General features: G+C 45.3%; 1 protein-coding gene across 2 annotated transcripts; it reads left to right on the forward strand.

Annotated features, from left to right (window-relative positions):
* The first annotated feature begins 1,812 nt into the window (after positions 1 to 1,812).
* Positions 1,813 to 18,425, forward strand: PPIH (peptidylprolyl isomerase H). 2 transcript variants are annotated; one of them, XM_039238729.1, is made up of 10 exons: positions 1,816 to 1,945; positions 2,287 to 2,351; positions 2,680 to 2,703; positions 2,976 to 3,020; positions 3,279 to 3,321; positions 7,368 to 7,460; positions 10,979 to 11,066; positions 11,511 to 11,551; positions 12,359 to 12,447; positions 18,238 to 18,425. In XM_039238729.1, the coding sequence occupies exons 1-9, from the start codon at positions 1,880 to 1,882 to the stop codon at positions 12,425 to 12,427; spliced, it is 534 nt and encodes a 177-aa protein (XP_039094660.1). In that variant the 5' UTR covers positions 1,816 to 1,879; the 3' UTR covers positions 12,428 to 12,447; positions 18,238 to 18,425. The 2 variants fall into 2 exon arrangements, with proteins under 2 accessions (XP_039094661.1, XP_039094660.1); XM_039238730.1 differs by lacking the exon at positions 7,368 to 7,460 and having other exon boundaries at positions 1,813 to 1,945.

Consider the following 18,425-nt stretch of genomic DNA (forward strand, 5'->3'; position numbering starts at 1 on the left):
ACATTTTCCTGCATTTCAATAGTCTTCATATTATTCTTTTTTTTAAAAAAATTTTGTGTCTTTATTTTATTTTGAGAGACAGAGACAGACAGAAAGTGGGTTAGGGGCAGAGAGAGAGGGAGACACAGGATCTGAAGCAGGCTCCAGGCTCTGAGCTGTCAGCACAGAGCCCCACGCAGGGCTCGAACCCACGGACGGTGAGATCATGACCAGAGCCGAAGTCAGACACTTAACTGACTGAGCCACCCAGGGGCCCCATGAAGTGTGTATTTAGAACTTAGTTAACTGTTTAACAAATGCTAGATATCATTTATTTTCACTAGCAGTTTGAATGTACTAGTTTTTCTACAACCCCATCAACATTGGATATTACCAATTAAAAAGCATTTTAAAATAGTATAAACTATATTGAAGGGTGATTCCTATGGTTCTTTCTTCTCTTCCTGCCCCTTTCTCTTATTCTCCTCCCCTTTAATTGGAGATAGAGAAGGAGACCAAAGGGAAAGGGAAAGTAACCAAAAATTTAAAAAAGATACCATAAGTTGAGACATTGAGTTTTTATATGTAACCCTGGTTTCCTTAGACCACTGACCTAGAAAGGATGATCAAAGGGTATAAAACATAATAGTTATATCAGATACATGCTCTGACTCCAAACCTTGCCCAGGGTCACCTTTCACTCAATTCATTGAATCTATTTATTGAATTCCTGCTATGGGCTATTCAGTAGTAGCCACTATAGCTCACCTATATAGTCTGTCAAAGACAGACAAGGACAATTTCTGCTTTCATGGAGTTAACATGCTGTAACGTTGGAAGGTGTACGTGTGTGTGGCAGGGACACAGAGGTGGGGAGACAGACCGTATAATTTGGGATGGTGAGTGGCATGAGGAAATAAACCAGTGATGCATCTGAAAGACTGGGTTACTTCAGATTGAGTGCAGTGTTCCCATCAGCTGAGCTGAGAGACCTGAACTATAAGGAGCACTCCCTTACCTCCACTAAGATCGATGAGTACTAAAGACAGTTAACACTACCAAGTCTCTAAAGAGAGTATTGATCTCTGTGACCTCGGGGGATAGAAAGGCTTGAGTATCAGATCTATCTGGCTCCAGGTATGTGGGGACAGATAATGTAATATAGGCATTTGTATGTAAGGAATTGATTTTATTCTAAATGTGGGAAGCCAGGAATGATTTATAAGCAGATTAATTTTAAAAGCTCCACTTGAGGGGCGCCTGGATGGCTTAGTCGGTTAGGCGTCCGACTTTGGCTAGGTCATGATCTTACGGTTTGTGGGTTCGAGCCCCGCGTCGGGCTCTGTGCTGACAGCTCAGAGCCTGGAGCCTGTTTCGGATTCTGTATCTCCCTCTCTCTCTGACCCTCCCCTGTTCACGCTCTCTCTCAGAAATAAATAAAACATCTTTAAAAAAATAAACAAATAAAAGCTCCACTTGATGGGGGCGCAGGGGAAGCTCTGGCTGCTCTGCAGGAATGAATTGTAAGTGACAAAAGCGGAAACTTGCGGCCGAACCGGTGTCCTGACTTAACAGAAGGGGCACATATGCCAGGCTGTTCTAAGCGCTGAGAATGAACAGATTCCTGTCTCCGTGGGGGCGCACACACTAATCGGCAGGGATAAAAAACAGCAAGCACGGTTCCGGCCAGGGCCACACCGCAACGCCCAGTTTCACCAAGAGACGCAGAGAGCCCTCCGCAAGAGAGGGCGCAAGGCGCAGGGCGCAGGGCGGGGCTTCCGGGGGCGGGGCCTGGCCTCCGCTCGTTCTTCCAGCGCCTGCGCCGGAGAGTAAACGCACAGAACCGGGAACGGGTTCGCCGGAACCCAGTGCCCCCGGCTTCTGCTTCCGGGTCGCAGCCATGGCGGTGGCAAATTCAAGCCCTGTCAATCCCGTGGTGTTCTTTGATGTCAGCATTGGCGGCCAGGTGAGGTCCAGGCAGCCGCTGCGCCCAAGGGACACTGCACGGGGCCAGCCAGGAAGATCTCACCCACCCAGGGATAGTGGACTCGAGAGGCCAGATAGCGATACTGGACCAGGACCTACCAGCCTGCGGGGAGGGGGCAAGGGAAGGAGAGGAGGAGCCTTGCACATCCTAGCGCCCCGCCTGGGGAGGGAAGGGGCGCCACGCGAGAAGAGGCTATGCAGGCGGAGGTGGGAGAGACCAGTTAGAAAGCGGGAGAGAGGGGTCAGACCCTCCTGTTCCCTGCTCGCTGAGGCCTTGGTGGTCTTGGATCGGACATTCTGACTGTCTCCTGCCGCTTGCAGGAAGTTGGCCGCATGAAAATCGAGCTCTTTGCCGACGTTGTGCCTAAGACGGCGGAGAATTTTAGGTAAGGAGATGATGCTCCGGCTCTGCCAGATTAACCCAAGCAGAAGCTGGACCGGTCTCCGGTATTGTGTGCCTGCCTCTATCCGTCCACTCACTGCCCTTGAGATCTGAGTCCCCTTTGTATCGCTCTGGCTGAATAGTCACCGTTTTTACTATTCCCATGTCAATTTATGTCAGTTTTATGCTTAGGTGTCTGGATGTCTGTCTGAATGGGCATGCTGGCGCGAATGTCACCTCCCCTCTCCTCCTCCCCCCCACCCACCCCCCCTTTAGGGCGCTCTCAGCTGTGATGTCATGGTGACTGAATCATTTACTCTTTTCCCTTTCAGGCAGTTCTGCACTGGAGAATTCAGGTCAGTCTCAGACGTGGTTGATTTCTCTGCTTGCTCCTGAAGGGTGTCCTGGGGCTGCAGTGGGGTTTGGGGGGAACCACCAGCAGGCCTTGAATGATTATTGGTGACAGTAATAAGTAATACTCCCATGGGTCTGTCTTCAGTTTATTTGCCTTATTTGCCGCTGTTCTCCCGGCCATCTTTAGCAGAGTCTCTTGGCTCCAGTGTGTGGTAAACTGGAAAGGCCTATGATTACCTGTCATCATTCCAAGTCTCTTTCTTTTTGGTTATAGAAAAGATGGGGTTCCCATAGGATACAAAGGGAGCACCTTCCACAGGTAAGTCTTTGGCGAGCCATCCCCGCAGGCTTTTCGAATCACTTCCTTAGGGGATTAGTCCCTTTAGAGGAAAATAAAATGATAAGATAATTCCTAGATCTTGAGAAGGAATTTTTGTGAACTCAGCAATTGATTTGAAAAAGCCAAAGTGATAAACATTTTCTTTTTAAATCAATGTTAATCTAAAGTATAACGACTAAATCAATGTTTTTCTAAACCACAGAGCCTCCTCTCAGGATCCCTAATTTTCTGTTTCAGGGTCATAAAGGATTTCATGATTCAGGGTGGGGATTTTGTTAATGTAAGTACTATTCCTTTGCTGTCAAAGACCTACAGGAATGTGGTGTTTTGTTATTGCTGCTGCTGCTATTTTTACTATAGGGTGCGGTTTTAAGGCTTGAAAACAATAGCCAAGTAGGAAGGGGGGGGCTGATAGGAATGTTCTTTAGGGTTTCTGGCTACTACTCTCTAACCACTAGATAACAGACATCAGCATTTTGATTGAGTTACTGACTTTCACTGACTTCCAAATCTTAGCCTTTTAGGTCCAGAAACTGAACTTTTCCAGCACACCTATAGATGATCCATGAGAGACACAAACTACTTAGTCACATGAAACTTCTATAGAAATCAGTTGCAATTTTTTTTTTTTTTCTAAACAGCAGTAAGTCCTTTTCCAGGAGCTAAATGCTTATGCGCCATTTCCCTTCCACTTCTGATATCACAATGCCTGGAAAGCTGAGTTTTTCATAAGAAACTGATTAGTGGACAAAAAATCAGAGCAACAGAGGTAGATTGTTCTGGAGCGATATTTCCTCTGTTTTCAAGGAGAGCCTGGTGGAATAGTTCTTCATTGAGAAGCATGTCTTTCTTGTGACTAGAAAGTATGTGTCTCTCATACCAAGCCTCATCCCCGTCTTCTCACCTAGGAGGGTGCTGAATAAACCATATCTTTTCTTCGTAAATCTACTTTTGTCTTTGGCCAGCCTCTTGTGTGCATGGTCTTTCTTACTAATATCATTTGGTTAGTCATGTTGCTATTTTCTTGGATCTGGGAGACATTCTTTCTCCTTCATGTGTATATTTATGTAGTTTAACTCTTAAGAGTTTTTTGTTTTGTTTTTAAATTTTTTTAATGTTTTATTTATTTTTGAGAGAGAGAGAGGCAGAGTGCCAGCAGGGGAGGAGCAGAGAGAGAGGGAGACACAGAATATGAAGCAGGCTCCAGGCTCTGAGCTGTCAGCACAGAGCCTAATGCAGGACTTGAACTCATGCTGTGAGTGCATGACCTGAGCTGAAGTCGACGCTTAACCAAGTGAGCCACCCAGGTGCCCCTTCTTCGTAGGAGTTTTTAAAGACCTGTCTCTTTCCTATTTAGGGAAGGTTACAAAGAGGCAGATTTTATGCCAGATCAGGCTTTCAGATATGCTTTGTTCCATGTGTGTGATGTAAAACTGGGAAAATCACTAGAAAACCCTGGAGTTTTGTTTTCTCTCTACAAAATGGAAAATAGGGGTGCAATAGGCCTGTATTTCTCATGTACCAACAATTGTCTGGAATCACATAACTGCTGTCTTTAAGCAGGGTGTGTCCTCGCCATTTCACCACAGCCACTACCACCTGCTTTCCTTATTCATGTCACTTGCCCCTGTAGGCATTCAAGTTTGCGATCCCTGACAACAACTGATGGTAGTAGGGCTTGGGTGACCGTATACTTTTTTGTTAGCTGGTAAGATGGGTTGAGAATCTATTCTCTGCCCTCTCTCTCCCCTAGGTTCCTGTATTGTCATGTTGTCTTAACAGGGACAGGACCAACTTCTTGCATCATTGCCAGGCACATCTAGTCACTTGCTGATAGCTCCAGAATCAGACAGTATAGTTGGTCAGCCACAAGGCTTTGTCAGCAAGAAACAATTGTTCAGAGCCACTCTTAGGAAAGAGAAAATAGAATGAGTAAGAAGCAGAAGAAGCAGGACTTGAGACCTTCGAAAGTTGGGCCAAGTATATGTATTTCTTTGTTTTAATAATTTTTTTTTCTGGTTGCAAAAGTGCAAAATTATCTCTCTAGGAATCTCACTTCTCAAGGAATATATTCTTGCCATTTTAGTTTACAGCTGCCAGTCTCATCATTGCACGTGTATGTGTGCCAAATATAACTTTTAACAGACTTAAGATCATGTATATGTTTTAATTTTTTATACTTAATAATTGTCTACATTTTCCTTTGTCATTTAAGTCATTCTTCTAATAGCCACCTATATTCCATTATGAATAGACAATGAATTTATTTGATCAATCCACTATTGTTAAAGGCTTAAGTTGCTTTCTGTTGGTTGTTCTGGAAATTAATTTTGTCGTTTTCCCTACTCTGGCTCCTGGAGAGCAACTGATAGTGTATTTATAGAGAATGATGTGGTAACTGATCTGTCCCCCAGGTTTGTTGGGAAATTGGAAATGAACTTGTTTTTCTCTTCCTTCTGTATGTAGGTAGGTTTTTATGTGGAATTAAAGATATAATAGCTCACATTTATATAATTGTGTATCAATTGCAAGGTCTTTTCTCAGATACTATTTATTTATTTTTAACTTTTTTATTTGTTTGTTTTTTATTTATATCTGAGAGAGAAGGAGAGAGAGAGACAGAGTACAAGCAGGGGAGGGGCAGAGAGAAGGAGACACAGCCTCTGAAACAGGCTCCAGGCTCCGAGCTATCAGCATGGAGTCCAATGCAGGGCTTGAACTCACGAACTGTGAGATCATGACCTGAGCCAAAATTGGACACTTACTGCCTGAGCCACCCAGATGTCCCTCTCAGACACTATTTAATTGGATCTTGATGGCAACACTGTAAACAGCAGGTGATTTCATATTCACGTGATAGTTGAGGAAACTGAAGCTCTGTGATAGGAAGTAACTTTCCCAGCTTATAAATGATTGATCTGGAACTCACATCCATGCCTTTCAACCATACAGAGCTTAGTTTTATTGGTAATTTTTAGTCAAATAAAGGTTTCATCTGACAGCCGTCTTCCTTCTCTGGCTTATGTTAATACTGTTTGGTAATCTTTGCCCCATTACGGGCCCCTTGATTCTTCCCTAGGTCAGTGCTTTCTCTTTCTGCCATTCACCCAGTGTTTGGTTGGAAGAGATTGGTCTTTTGGCAGGCACCTTCTTAATATTAGCTTTGGACCCCAGGTATTCTGTTTAAGGCACTGCAAATATGGCTCTGGTCAACTTACTTTATTACCCTGACATAAGTTTTGCTCACTTGAAAAATGAGGAAGATGATAGCGCTTATTCCACACAGTTACTGGGAGAGCAAAGAGATCATGCAAATAAAGCTAGTTTAAGCAGAAATTGGGGACTTATGATAAGGTGTTTCATGAAACCCAAAGGAAGAAACAGAACTAGGACCTGGAAAGCCATATGGGACCAAGGCAGTCATTTCTCTCTTCCTCTGGTGCTCTCTATACCTGTGTATTGCCTTCTCTTTCTGTTCTCCAGTCCATCTTGCGGAAGATGGTCACAGCTAGCTTCCAGGTTTACGTGATACGCGTTCAGCATCAAAGAGAGCATCAGTCATGGGGCGCCTGGGTGGCTTAGTCAGTTAAGCGTCCGACTTTCGCTTGGGTCATGATCTCGCGGTTCGTGGGTTCGGGCCCCGCGTCGGGCTCTGTGCTGACTGCCAGCTCAGAGCCTAGAGCCTATTTCAGAGTCTGTGACTCCCTCACTCTCTGACCCTCCCCTGCTCACGCTGTCTCTCTCTCTCTCCTAGAAATAAATAAAACATTAAAAAAAAAAATTTTTTTTTAAAAAAAGAGAGCATCAGTCCTTCGTGATTCCCAGGGAAGGAACTTTAGTTGGCCCTGCAGTAGTTAGGTGTTCTCCCCTGGGTCAATCAACTTTGGTCAGGAGGGTGGTGTCCATACAGACTAGGCTTCCAAGAGCCCATCCACCTGTGTTGTCTGGGGGAGCAGAGATAGCAGTCAGTCAAGTGGGTAATTTTACATGACAACAGGCATGAGAGTCTTGGGAGTGGCAAGGATTGTGTATGTGATCACTATACTGTTCTCTACTCTGCCTTGTCTTCACTGAGCTTTCCAGAGGCCCAGCTCTGACCTGTTTTACCCAATCTGTGAGATGCCCCAGCCAGTCTGTGGGCTGCAAGGTGCCTTGGAAGAGGCCGGCTTTGATTATAAGATAGGGTTAGAGAGGTGTGGCTCCCAAAGTGACCTTCAGGAGTAAGAGTGCACCTTCAAAAATATGGTGCAGCAGCATTCCTCCAGGGGTCCGAGGATGGGGACCCAACCCTCAAAACCTGCTAACACGTCCTTTCTGTCTTCTCAGGGAGATGGTACTGGAGTCGCCAGTATTTACCGGGGGCCATTTGCAGATGAAAATTTTAAACTTAGGCACTCTGCTCCAGGCCTGCTTTCCATGGTAAGTGCGGGCCAGTCAAGGTTTTGGGTTAGATTTGTCGCCAGCAGGTCTGTGGGTGCCTCTTGAGGCACAGTGCTGTCTCTTGGGATGGAAGCCAAGTTCTTTGCTTCCCTCACTTGTCCCAGGACTCAGCTCTGCCACCCACCTCCTTCCTCAGTTGGCTTTGATTTGGTTGGGCTGGGGCCTCAGCAGTCTTGGGGGTGGGGGGGCAAACCTGAACTCTGTGTGTTTTCTTACCTTTGTTTGAGTGAGGGTGTGCGGCTCGGCCTTCAGCCCTGCTACTCAGAGCACAGCCCGCTGTGCTGTCGGGGCCCAGTGCCCGTGCACTTGGTGCTCCGCCCCAGAGTCCCAAGATGACGTTCCACTCATGCTGCCTCCTGGCTGGTCCTCTCTGGGCTCGCTGACCACTCGTGCTCCCTCAACCTGACACCCCTTCCTACTTAGACCCCCACTCCCACATCTCACTCGCCTTTCTCAGCCCCCTACCTGTCCCACTTAACCCCCTCATCTACCCACTCCTGCTCACTCCCCCTTCCCCTTATTCACCCTGCCCTCATTTTCCCTTACCCGTCTCACCTTCCTTCCCTCTCACTCTCCAACCTCCCTGCCTCCTCATCACCCATTTCCCTGGTAGTTTCCCCACACTCACTCCCCCAGACCCAGTATTTACAGGGACACTCTCAATCCTGCTTGCCTCCCCTTCCACTTATCTACACAGTCGTCATCGAGTGAAGGTTTACACACCCCGACTCTGTGTCAGGCCTCAGGGTAGGGTACAAGGATACAGACCTGATCCCTGCCCTTGTGACACTTAACATCTAATGGGGGAATCACACATGCAAAATGACAAATCCAGTGTGGTTTAACTCATGCCACTGTGTATTAAGATGAGGGCACCTCAGGGTATGTAAAGGTACCGTGAGGGCCCCATGGGATGAGAGTAATTACTTTGAGGGGTCAGGCACAGCTTCATAGATGGGAAAGCTTTTGAGTTCTGGAAGGAGCTCTATTCCAGATGGCATTTCAAGTTGAGCAAACAGCCTAGGCAAAGCTGTGGACCATGAAATCGCAGGGGAGCACAGTCAAGGGACTGAAGGCGAGGAAGGTGATGAGATCGTAGGATGTGAACGGGAAGGGAAGGGCCAGTAGAGACCACTGGAGAGGCAGGTGGGTCTAGCTCCTGAAGGGCTTTAAATGCCAGAATAAGGATGAAGTGTGTGGACTTGCATTCTTTGGTTATGGAGAGGTATATACTTTATTGAGCAAGGGTGATCAATTTTGTAATTTAGAATGAAGACCCTGGCTGCCGTCTGAGTAGCAGATGGGAATGGAGAGGTGGGGGCAGAGAAGCCAGTAAGGAGGCTGCCATGAAAAGTGGACAACACTAAGCCTAGCAAACAGGGTGCAAGCCCCTTTTTTCAGAAAGCCAGGCCAGGCAAGTGCAGGTAAATGCTGCAGGAGTAATTTAGGTGGGCTTGGATCTTTGCCAGGAGGACTAGAACCCTCTAGGTGCATGCCACTATGTTAGCATCCATAGAGGACTCAGAAAAATGGAAGGAACCATTGGTATCTACTCCCTTCAGGCTGACACTGGTGAAGTTGTGCTGTCCTGTCCCATATACTATTGCGTAATTGTTTTTGTTTCCATCCCCCTCTAGATCATGTGTTCCTCAAGGGCAGGGACAGGGCCTCATTGATCTCTGAGCCTTACTACCTGATACTGAAAGGTGCTGAGTAGATATCTATGAATGACTGAAAGACAATCAGAATGATGGCTCCCATTTATTGGGCAATTACTCAACAAGCACCTTATTTGCATTAATTTATTTTCATCCTCTCAACATCCCTTTGAAATAGGTACAAATGAGGATCCTGAAGCACCGAGAGGTTATGTGACTAAACTAAGGTCACATGGTCAGTGGTAAAGCTGGGATTCCAGCTAGGTCATGATCTGGCTCCAGAGCTGCTTCTCGGAAGTAGTAAGCCATGCTGCCTGAAAGAATGAATAAATGAGTACATAAAGGCCAAGCATGTCCCCTGAGCTATAAAAACCTGTATAACTGTTCTCCTGCTCCTGCCTGCTTGCTAGTAAATGTTTATACAGCAAGCAGCTAGTTAGGTAGGTTGATTAGAAAGCTCGATTGAAAGGAAAGAATTAGGAGCCCTTGGGAAGTGTACCCCATGTTCCACAGGGCCCCCCTGCCATGACAGCCCAGGCATCCCCTCAGGCATTTCCCGTGAAATGTTCGTAAATGCATGCACAAAAGCCAGGAATAGCCTCATCTACTGTTGTGGGATATTAATTAATTAATTAATTAATTAATTTTGAGAGAGAGCATGTGGGGGTGGGGCAGGAACAGAGAGAGGGAGAGAGAGATGACTCCCAAGCAGGTTCCACACTGCCAGCACGGAGCCTGATGGGGGGCTCAAGCCCACAAACTGTGAGATCATGACCTGAGCCAAAGCCAAGAGGCTGACACTCAACCGACTGAGCCATTCAGGCAGTCCAGACATAGGGACTTTCTAAGGAGAATATAAAATCGTAATGAGAATGTACCCCTGGACTGTGTCTTTAATGTATTTGATACACATTTTTATTCTTGCACGGTTGAACACAGAATCAACCAATTTAAATCCATTAAGCATCCGATTACTGCTAGTGACCTATCTAATAATTTCTGGTTCTGCCATAGTCATAGTAAATTTAGGAGACCTATGCTTTTAATTGTACTTTCAGTTTCCCATTTTCCACTCCTTTGTTTTCCAAAATAAGGGAACTATGCAATAAAATGTTCACAGAGCTAGACAGTAAGGCAGTTCTATTGAAAGGTAACTTGGATTTGTTGTTGTACAGAAGTCTGAATTTAGCATATTATAGGCAGTTTAGTGGTATCAACATGTAAAGTACGAAAGTACATTTACTATGAAAGTCAAATATCACTTTACAAAGTATTACTCTACATTGTAATACTCGCCTGTTCTTTTGTAGTAAATTATGAAATGTAAAGATACAGAAAGAATTTCAGGGGAGGAGATGGGATATGGCTGGAGACTTTCAGACTCTCAATTTAAAAAATACTCTTCCTGTAAAATTCAGTAATCAAAGATTTTGGGTGTAGCTCTAAAAAGCAAACATCATTGATTATATGTAGTCTTTTTTTCCCAGCCTAGGCAACAGGCTTTTTCTCCCTAGTATCTAATTTGTGACTGTAATCCAGTTATAGCCAGTATTGGATTAAATATAGCAAATCAAGCCCCATGAACAATTGTTCCTTAATAAAAATTCACCCTGCAGAAGAATCGTACATTTATTCAAGGATCTAGCTCCTTGATGGCAGATAACTTGTATCCTCTTTATCTCTGTAGCCTTGGATTCTAGCTCAGGAACTGGCTTATAGTAGATATTCAGTAAGGTTTGCTGAAAGAAAGGAATCGGAGCTATAGGCTCTCTGCGGAGTCTCACCCTTCGGCTAGCATGGCCAGGGATACTCACTGAAGGTATATTCGGTTTCTGTCAGGCAAACAGTGGTCCCAGTACAAATGGCTGCCAGTTCTTCATCACCTGCTCAAAATGTGATTGGCTGGATGGGAAGCATGTAGTGTTCGGTGAGTCCTATTCCTGTCCTGGAGTGCAGACCCCAGCCCCCAGACTCCAGGACCGGGAGTGCCCACCTGGTGACTGCTGTGGCAGTAGCAGGGAAGGCGGAAGCGACGGGGGGTGGAGAGGGCTAGAGGGAAGGGCGGAGGGCTGTGTGATGTAGCAGGGAACCCCCCTGAGTGATACGTATGCCTGGGGTAGACCCAGGTGGTACCACTTAGGAAATGCCCCACAGAGGCAGCATGGTACAGTGGGGCTTTGCACTCGCGCAGACCTAGAACTCTGCTCCTTATGAACTGTGACCTTGGGCAAATCATTTCACTTCCATCAAGTCCCAAGTTTCTGATGGTTTCATGAGGATCAAACGATATGATGGCTAAGTGTGGACACTGCAATCTGGAAAGTGCTATGCAGATGAGAGTAATAAAGTCCAGCTCATACTCTTCCCACAGGAAAAATCATTGATGGACTTCTAGTGATGCGAAAGATTGAGGTGAGTTCTATTTTGATTTCCTGTCTTTTGGTCATTCTGGTCCAGTAGCCCCTGAGTAGTATGAGGGGCTAGAGAGCCAGGAGACGGCTCCAGCGAGGTAGGCCCAGTCTTTCCTGCTCCGGTGGCACGGGCTCCCTCAGGAAGAGGGAGGAGTACAGAGGAGTCGTGGCCCCTCACCTCCATTTTCTTGGCCTGTAGATTTGCCTCTAGTTGTACACTGAGGTTTGGCCTCTGGTGGCCCCTTCACTTACTTGATAAAATCCTACTCAGCATTGAATTCAAGATCCTTCGTGACTTGGCCCCCGCTACCTCTCCACAGCCTCTTCTCCCTGTGTTGCCTCCATATTCTGGTTTCAGCAGGCCACTTGCTCAAATATGGCATACGCGTTCCTGCCTCTTGCTGCTTCCTGCCCCTGAACATTTGCTCATGCTGTTTCCGCCACCGGAATGCTCTTCTTCTTTCTTTTCCTCCCGGTGGGATCCCATCCGTCCTTCTAGGCCCAGCTTCTCTGTCCTCTCTTGTGTAAATCTTTCCCTGACCTATTTAGTTGCTTCCTCTGCCCTGTTGTATAAACTCTCTTATAACTTATTACATTGTTACACATCATAGGTTTGCTGTTTTTTTTTAATGTTGTACCTTTTCTTTTTGGTCTGGATTACCTGTACCCTTGTGCTAGGACATGCATGGACTGTGACCATTTCAGTCTCTGAATCCTCAGTCCTTAGCACAGGGGCTGGCGGGCATCACTAAATGTTTGGTGAGTGCGTGTCCGAGTCGATGACTCTCCACTGTGCTTTCTCTCCTAGAATGTTCCCACAGGCCCCAACAATAAGCCCAAACTACCTGTGGTGATCTCACAGTGTGGGGAGATGTAGTCCAGAGCGAGACTGATCAGGTATGTGTGTCTTTCTCCTCCTGGTAAGGATTCCCCAGTGAAGTCAGCATGGTCTAGCGGAAGGAACTTTAGACTTGAAAACGTGGGGAGTGAGCCCATTTCCTCTCTCTGTGACCTTGGAGAAATTACTTCCCTTCTCTGAGCCTGTCTCCTCATCTGTCAAATGGAGATAATATTTATTTCTTAGGCTGATCGTAAGGATCTAAAGAGAAAGGGTTATTAGGGCATTTTACTCCTACCACTTTGTGGTTGACAGAGTATCAACCTGAAATGTTTAAATAAACATTAAAAAAAATTAAAAAGGGCCATCTGGGTGGCTCAATTGGTTAAGTATCCAACGCTTGATTTTGGCTCAGGTCATAATCTCACAATTTATGAGTGTGGAACCTACTTGGGATTCTCTCTCTGCTCCTCCCCTGTTCTCTTGCTCTCTCTCAAAATAAATAAACTTAAAAAAAAAACCTGACAATATACTATGTAGCATATAGCTTATTTTACCCTTCTCTTACAATTTGAATAGTTATACATTCTGAGTCTTTGTTTATTTTATATGTTGTGACTATTTTGCCCAGAACGTATTTTAAGCAAAAAGCTAACAATGTGGTGCTTATCTTAACTTTGGTGATGTCCTTTGTTAAACAGAAGTTCTAAATTTTGATGAGGTCAAACTTATCAGTTGTTTCTCTTAGGGCTTTTGTGGTTGTGTCTTCTTTACGAAAGTCCTTCGTATCTCAGATCATAATGTCTTTTGTATTTTTTCTAATATTTCTGTGATTTTATTTATAAACTTAAAAATTATCTAGAATTTATTTTTCTTTTCTCTGCCTTTTTTTTCTGAATGGAGATCTAGTCAAATGTCAGAGCATTTTAATAACTGTACATACCTCTGTGACTTAATTTGTGTTCATAGCATCTGGCACTTACAGGCATTTATTAAAAATTTACAACATGAGTTCATGGAGAGGGAGAATGTCAGGCATTTTAGGCAAGGAACTGGTGGTAGCAAATGCTAAGGGAGGCATGCACAAGTGTGCGCTAAATGCTGCACGTGGTCCTCTCATCCAGCCAGATGGTCCCTTCAGGCACAGGCGACACCCTGAGCTGTCTCTTCTACCAGAACTGGAGGTCCCTAGGGCACAACCTGCTGTCCCCCTTCAGTAGTGGCTGGCATTTCCCTCCTCTCACTTATTTCTTTGCTGAACCTAAGTTAGGCTACCAGATCATTTTCCTTTTAGGGATTGACCCCTGATCACTATTGGAGGACAGAGAGGAAAAGAACAAAGTTTAGAAATTCTTTGTTTGGGAGCCTCATTTCCATATTTTTCTGAGTCCCTGACAAAGTTTGTGGCAATCCTTTTTGGGGGTTTGATTTCTGAGGGTGGTGCTCACAACCCTCCCTTCCTCGTCCTTTAATAACAAAGGGCACATAAACCTTTGCCCCCGTGGAAGCCTCTCTTCTCAGCCTGCAACCCAAGCATAACAGATCCCCCAGGGGCCAGTTGATGTTCCAGAGGCTTCTAGACCAGAACTGTCCAGTAGAAAGTCCTTTCTGTGATGGTGGAAATGTTCTGTATCTGTGCCATCCATCATATAGCTCCCAGCCACATGTGACAGTTGAGCACTAGAAATGTGGCTGATGTGACTGAAGGGCTGGATTTTTTATTTTTTTAATTTTATTTTAATTAATTTAAATATAGTACTTCCAATTCAGTCTCCTACCCCTGACATGCTCAGAATTGAATCTTTCATAGCTAATACTTAGGGGCAATATAATAATAGCGGTTATCATTTATTGCATACTTCTTGTGGTCAGATATTGAGCTAAGAACTTGAATGATCTGATTTAACTTTACCAAAAATCCTTATCATAAGTTTTAAGGTGTTAGGGAATCTAGGTAGCAGCCTGACCTAAAAGGGCCCTGCTTTGGGTTTCTCAGTAATGTAATGTGGGAGAAAGTAAGGAAAAGTAGAGATTAATTCTCTGGGGAGAATGGGAGTATCATCCCATTATTTTTCTTCCTAGCGGTTAAAGTTACAAGCGTCTCTAATTCCCACAGGGGTGTTTCAAGTCCCCCAGGTTATTTGGGACAGGATAATGGTTGACAGCCAGTACAGATGCTGTTTTCAAGCCCTACTGAGCAGTATTTCTCAAACTTTACTGCCCTTACGAATCACCAGGAGATCTTGTTAAAATGTTGCCTCTAATTCAGTGGGTCTGGATGGGGCCAGAGATTTTGTATTTCCGACCAGCCCTCAGGAGATGCTGATGCTCTCTTTGAGTGGCAAGGCTGTAATGGAATAACAGAGCCTGCTTTTTCGTTGAGAAGCCACCATATTCCAATCAGAAAAGACCCAGGAGGTCCTCTCTTGGTGGTCCTGGTCCAGCAAGAATCGACTGCCTCCAATTCAAAGTGTCACCTAATCATGCATGTGGGGCCTTGTGCCTAGGCTCTGGAAATAAATGAAGATGGGATGGAGATAGAAGACAGGTACAGTGACTATCAGCACTACTTCCCTAGGAAGCACTTCCTTCTAGAACTTCTGTGTTTTGCCTTAGGTCCTGACTTTGGTTTTAGTGGGGATGAAGTTTTCTGTACAACTCTAGATGTAGAAACCATGCTTTTATCTCTGTGGGTCCTGTGAAAGCTTTTTATGAGGAATTTGGTTAGGTATACATATGTGAACCTTGGCCTCAGGGTTTGCCCGCTCTAGTCTGATGCCCGCTCTAGTCTGAACTGGGTTCTTTGCTCCTTACAACCACTTGGGGGCTAATGGAACCTCTGTTTTGAAAGCCAGAGAGTCTCTTGGAATAGAAAGTGGTTGTGAGCTCTGGCAGCCCAGCTAGTCTGAATTGTGGCCCTTCCGGTTATCCACAAACCTGGTGCCTGTAGCAAGCAGTAGATAGCTTTCTTCTTTCAGTGTTTCCCGAATTTCCCTAAGAATCGAATCACTTGGGGGCATTTGTTAAACCTACTAATTCCCAGATCCCTCCCCTGGAGAGTCTGAGTAAGTGAGTTTGAGGTAGGATCCTGGATGCTGTGTTTGTTAACAAGCATCTAAGATGCTTCTTATCAGAGAAATGTGGGTAACCTGCTTTAGGTAGTGCTGTGATAAATATCTTTTAACATTTGCATCTTAGAAAAAGTATATAATTAGCACAACACATAATTTTATGGTTATTATAACAGACCTTATTAAAGTTGTGATTATGTTAAAAATTAATTGTACTTATGGATGGTGGTTATGAGGACATTGGTGATGGTGCTGTTGGAATGACTGAGGTTTAGGACACCCTAGCCCCAGCTTCTAGGATTACCTGTAGATGTGATATGTTACTATAGACGAAGGTTATGAAAGACTTGTTGGTGGCACATGGACGGGTCCTTCATTCCTTCAACTAAGCACCACTTAATTGAGATGGGTCCTGTGCTGCATATGAGGCTGCAGATTTGAAAAGCCCAGTTCCTGCCTTCAAGGAACTCACGGTCTCTTGAGGAAACTGACAACTACAGTAGAGTAAAGCGCTGGGCTGGGAAAAGTAAGGGAAGCCAGAATACCAGTGTCTGCCTGGAGTGGTTTGGGAAGACTACAGAAGGGATGATGCTTTGGCTGAGTATATGAAAGAAGAGAGTGTCTCCAGTAGCTAAAACGGGAAGGTATTCTGGGCAGAGGGAACAGCATGAGCAAAGTGTAAAGACACTGCTAATAATTCCATATGGCCAAAGCAGGAAGGTATGAAAGAAAAGCAAAGGGTAAGAGGTAAGGCCAGTGGAGGCCAGGGCCAGCTATAGCACCAGTGTAGGCTGAGACATTCATATGTTATCATGGGGGTAGGCTTTAGGCAGTATGCACCTTTTCTCCCCCTGGGGTGAGAGTCCATGGTACTCCCGAGGTTCTCAAAAGGCAGCCTGGCCCTCCAAAAAGAACCAGGCCAATGGGAGCCACTGGAGGATTTTGAGCAGGAAAACACTGATCGAATTGTCCTATTCTGAAGATGATTCTGGCAGCAACGTGGAGAGTAAGCTGAGGCTGGTGAGGTGTGTGCTACAGCAGGCCAGGCCAGAGAACAGGTCCCCCTTGAAAATATGGGCCTAGGGAGCTCCAGAGATATGGCAGCAAATATTTGCATGCCTGCTGGGTGTGTGACACTGTTTGTTCCCTTCCCTGAAAGACAGAAGCCCTGCCAGCTAAAAAAGGGAGGGAAGGGGAAAATGGCTCCTTTCCAGTCTAATCCAGTACAAAGGCAGAGCTCCCAGCCTCGCAATCAGGTGTCACACACATTGAGGTACACCATGCCAGCAAAATACCACATAGCCTCAAAGGGAGATCTGTATATATGTTGGCAGATTTCTGGAGTACATTAAGTGACAAAGTCAAGATTGAGTACATTTGAGGGGCGCCTGGGTGGCTTAGTCGGTTAAGCATCCGACTTTCGCTTAGGTCATGATCTCGCGGTTTGTGGGTTCGAGCCCCGTGTCGGGCTCTGTGCTGACTGCCAGCTCAGAGCCTGGAGCCTGTTTCAGTCTGTGACTCCCTCTCTCTCTGACCCTCCCCTGCTCACGCTGTCTCTCTCTCTCTCTCTCTCCTAGAAATAAATAAAAAACATTTAAAAAAAATAAAAAAAAAAAAAATTGAGCACATTTGAATAACTATTTTCGAAATTATGTAGTGATATATAGCCAACTGTTAGTAACAGTTCTTTCTGCAGTGTAGAGAGCAGAGTCCTTTTTTTCCCGTTACTAGTGTCATGTATATGCTTGAAATTTCTATACTGACCATGTATCTTAGAAATATACACCGTATGTACATAGTTTTAACAGATCCTCATTCCTCTCAGCTGCTCCCAAGAACATGTGGCTGACCTCAGCCTGTCAATCACTCCTGGTCACTCCACCTCCTCCCAGGCGTAGGCACAGTCAATGGTGCCTTCCTGGGTGCCCCCACAGCACTTCGTTCGTCTCTCTACACAGCATTTAACACAGCATATCACAAATGTGTTGGCCTGGTTTTCTCTAGACAGAACTCCTTGAGGCAGGGACCATGGTAACTGACACACATAGGGCCTGGTCTATGATGGAGCTTCGGTCCTGGAGCACCATGGAACTTACAAATCATGTTTATGCGGTTTTGTACATTCTGCTTGGGGGCTCAGGGTTAAACTTCTGTCTGAGCCTGCAGTATGATTCCAGGACTCGCTGTCCCCTGGAGGAAAAGGGGTGTGGCCATGTGTAGGGGGCGGGAGACCGTAGTTTCTGAGTGTACTTACCCTGTTCTTTTAGTAAAACCAACTCCAAGGCCATAAACAGAGGGTGTGGACTTTACTTTCTCTATAACCCTGGGACCAAAACCTGCAAGGAAGAAGGCTTTCTCTTTGTTCTGAGTTCTACAGAGAGCCATCAAGGTCTGATAAAAAGCACACAGACTTTGGAGCCAAGTAGACCAGGAAGCCCCATCACTGTCAAACCATTAAACCCTTGGGGACCCTAGTTTCCTCTTTTACTTAATTACAGGCAATATGTACTGCACAGAGTTTGTGAAGGATAAATAAATGAGATGATACGTGTGGCTATAAATGTTAGTTTCTTTCTTCTTGGTTCTTGTGTAATACACCTCTTAACTTACCCTGGGGAAGCAAAGATCTGACCTAGGGCAAGAGTCAGACCAGTTCTGTGCTTTTGGGCAAAGCAGGTTAGGAATGTAGAGAAGAGCTGGGAGTGTTGTCTCTCATGGAAAGTCCCCTTCCAGTGCCTCTTCCATCTTTAACAGACTTCCTTGTCTCTGCCATTGTAGGCCTTCCCTGGCTCTGGGTGACGTTATTGAGTAAGATAATCTGGATTGGCCCCTGTGTTTGCTTCCCTGCCTGCTGCCGCCCTTTTTGATCAAGAGACCTTGGAAGTGTCACAGATTCAGAAACCCAAGATTTTCTGTTTAAGTTTTCGACTGTAAATAAAGTGGTTGGTTTTTGTTTTTGTTTTGTA

The sequence above is a fragment of the Hyaena hyaena genome, unplaced genomic scaffold, assembly GCF_003009895.1.
Source record: "Hyaena hyaena isolate Hyena2069 unplaced genomic scaffold, ASM300989v1 scaffold_144, whole genome shotgun sequence".
Classification (NCBI taxonomy): Eukaryota; Metazoa; Chordata; class Mammalia; order Carnivora; family Hyaenidae; genus Hyaena; species Hyaena hyaena.